At 29.6% G+C, this 2,984-nt stretch overlaps 1 protein-coding gene across 1 annotated transcript; it reads left to right on the top strand.

Moving 5' to 3' along the window:
* The first annotated feature begins 401 nt into the window (after positions 1 to 401).
* On the top strand, positions 402 to 2,654 carry LOC127126920 (transcription factor bHLH18). The gene is made up of 4 exons (XM_051055955.1): positions 402 to 562; positions 646 to 1,164; positions 1,782 to 2,126; positions 2,318 to 2,654. The coding sequence occupies exons 1-4, from the start codon at positions 527 to 529 to the stop codon at positions 2,399 to 2,401; spliced, it is 984 nt and encodes a 327-aa protein (XP_050911912.1). The 5' UTR covers positions 402 to 526; the 3' UTR covers positions 2,402 to 2,654.
* Positions 2,655 to 2,984: the final 330 nt, after the last annotated feature.

The following is a 2,984-nucleotide window of genomic DNA, read 5'->3' as shown; positions in this document are numbered from 1 at the left end:
GTTTATAAAGCAATATTAATTTTTTTTGTTATCCAAACCAAAACTATACGATTTGTTATGGGTTGGGTTGGATATACCCGTGAATAAATGAGTTTGAAAAATTGATAGATTGGTTCAGTTTAGGTCAATGAATTCGTTGGTCGATCCACACCCATGAACATCCCTACTAACTATTACCCATCCTATAATAATATTTTAAAATTAGAAAACACTAAAATTCAAACGTGAGTCTAATCAAAACAGATTTTTCGGTCAAATTGACGGATTTGGACAGTATCCACGGCACCGATATTGTTGTCATGTTTATAAAGCAATATTAAATTTTTTTGAATGAGAATTTTACCATGTTTTATAGTCGAAATTAATCATTATAATTGTGTATCGAAAATATCGACTTTATAATATAAAAAATATGTATGGTCATGACCACTCCATCTAAAACGTGAATTAAGTGGACACAAGAATTGCCTTATAATTTCACTATATAAGTTGCACCGCTAGATGTACTCTTTCAGTGTGCATAAAAATGGAGGAATCATTGGAGAATCTGATTTCTTATATGGTAAATTAAATTTCATAGTTTATGATTTCACAAACTTTATATAATTGAATACTGATAGTACTTGGTATATATTTTTTCCATAGGAAATGGAAGATGAAGTGATGAATCAAAGTACTAACTCATTTGATGAGCAAGAGTTTCTCAAAGATATCATCCTTGAGAAACCAGAATGTGAACCTTTTTCTTATCTTTGTTCCAATGAAACCCAAAACAATAGTTCAATTTCTGCAGGAAATATTAATATGGAAGGTGGTGTTACAAGTCCCACAAATAGTATTCTGTCCTTTGATCACGAGAATATTGAAGCAATCCACAAAAGTTTTAGTTCAAACTCGATAATTTCTTTGGAAAGATCATGTGCTGGTTCTCCAGCTACATATCTTTTATCTTTTGGTAATTCAAGTATTGAACCGATTATCGAACCAATGTCACATAAAAGAAAGAGTGCGAAGAAAGATGAAAAAAAGACGAAGGAAGCAACAAAGAGGGTTAGAAGTTCTTGTGAGACAGTGCAAGATCACTTGATGGCTGAGAGGAAAAGGAGAAGGGAATTGACTGAGAGTATTATAACACTTTCAGCTATGATACCTGGCTTGAAAAAGGTTAGCTTCTTCATTCAAATTTTCTTGCAGTTAAAAAAATTAAACATTATATGAAAGCTAAATTTTTATTTTTATTTTTATTTATCTTTAAAAAGTTATTATTAAAATAAGTTAAAAACAATTTTATATATATATACATGCATGTGAGAACCATTTCTATAAACTTGTTTATGTCTGTAAATAAACTTAAATAAACAAATTGTTAATTAATTAATCATCTCAGATGTACTCATAATATTTTAGATAAATATTTCTAGCATAAAGTGGGGATTTCAATAATTCATCTGTCATTTTCCAATAAATAAAAATCAAGATAATATATTATAAACTAACATGTCAGATGAACTTATTCCAAAAAAAAACACTGTTAGATGAAATGAAAGGTATAGGCTTTATTGCATTTGTCTTGTATCAATCATAATACACCTATGCTTTTCATTGACTTATATATACTTATCATGGTTTTTTTTGTTACATAGAGAATTATTGTTTAATGCTGTATTATTATGGAATTAATTAGATTTGTTGCCTTATACAAACATGTTGTAATCTATTATAACTGAATATTAAAGGTTAATTAATTTTTTATGACTGATATTTTGAATTTTTAACTATAGATGGACAAGTGCTATGTACTTAGTGAAGCTGTGAGTTACACAAAACAGCTTCAGAAAAGAATTAAAGAATTGGAGAATAATAAAAAAAAAGATAATACAGTAAATCCAGAAATATTCAAGTGGAAATCTCAAGCTTCATCAAATAAAAGGAAGTACTCAGAATCACTGCTTGAGGTTGAAGCTAGAGTCATGAAAAAGGAAGTACTGGTTAGAATTCATTGTGAGAAGAAAAAGGACATAGTGCTCAAAATACATGAATTGCTTGAAAAGTTCAATCTCACTATAACCAGTAGTAGCATATTGCCATTTGGTCCTTCAGTTCTTGTAATTAACATTTTTGCTCAGGTATGAAGCTACCTACTTTAATTATGTTGAGTATGAGTTGTAGTAATTATTGTCTCATTATTAAGAAAAGCATATATGTAAGAGAAATGTTAAAAGTAATATTCCTTTTAACAAATCTTTGTTTGCTTGTACTTTTCTAATTGTAATGTTGGGAGGAAGTGAAATTCTTAATTGCTAAAGCCTTGATGCAGATGGATGAAGAAGACAGCATGAGGATGGATGAGCTGGTGAAAAATCTGACAAAATATCTGTTGGAGGTATGTGGGAGTCAATAGTGATCCGTTCTAGTGCATCAAAATAAATGAGTTTTCCATTTGTAAATATAATAATGGGAATGGTGTTTTGGAGAACCAGTTCTACTTTGCTGGATTGGTTTGTTTTGTTGTGTCACATGAAAAAAGATGTTGAGACCTTGTTTGTTTATTCAAATACTATAGTAAGTTCATGTAAATTAATCGAGGTTAGAATTGGGCATGTAATCACTTTTTTAATAGTATTTCAAGTACTCTATAAATGTTTTAGAATCTATGTGCAGGAATATCTAGGATAATTCAATTGATATTCGAGTTTCTACAAAATAAATAAAAACTCATAAGTAGAAAAACAAAAATATGAAATTTACACTGAAGAGGAGAGTTATATATGTTATATTTTTTCTAAATCAGAAATATCTTATTTATAGGTTAAATGGTGATGTTTTACAAGACTACGACCCTTGATGAAACACACATTTTAACCAAATGTTGTAACACTTCACACAAAATATTACAAAGTATTGCAACACTTCACTTAATGCGTTGCAAAATTCGAATAAGTTCTCAAGTGCCGCTTACAAGCCGCCACTAGCGCCGCTTACGC

This window comes from Lathyrus oleraceus, chromosome 3 (assembly GCF_024323335.1).
Source record: "Lathyrus oleraceus cultivar Zhongwan6 chromosome 3, CAAS_Psat_ZW6_1.0, whole genome shotgun sequence".
Lineage (NCBI taxonomy): Eukaryota > Viridiplantae > Streptophyta > Magnoliopsida > Fabales > Fabaceae > Lathyrus > Lathyrus oleraceus.
Note: the sequence above shows the minus strand (reverse complement) of the source record. Positions and strands in the feature narration are given on the sequence as shown.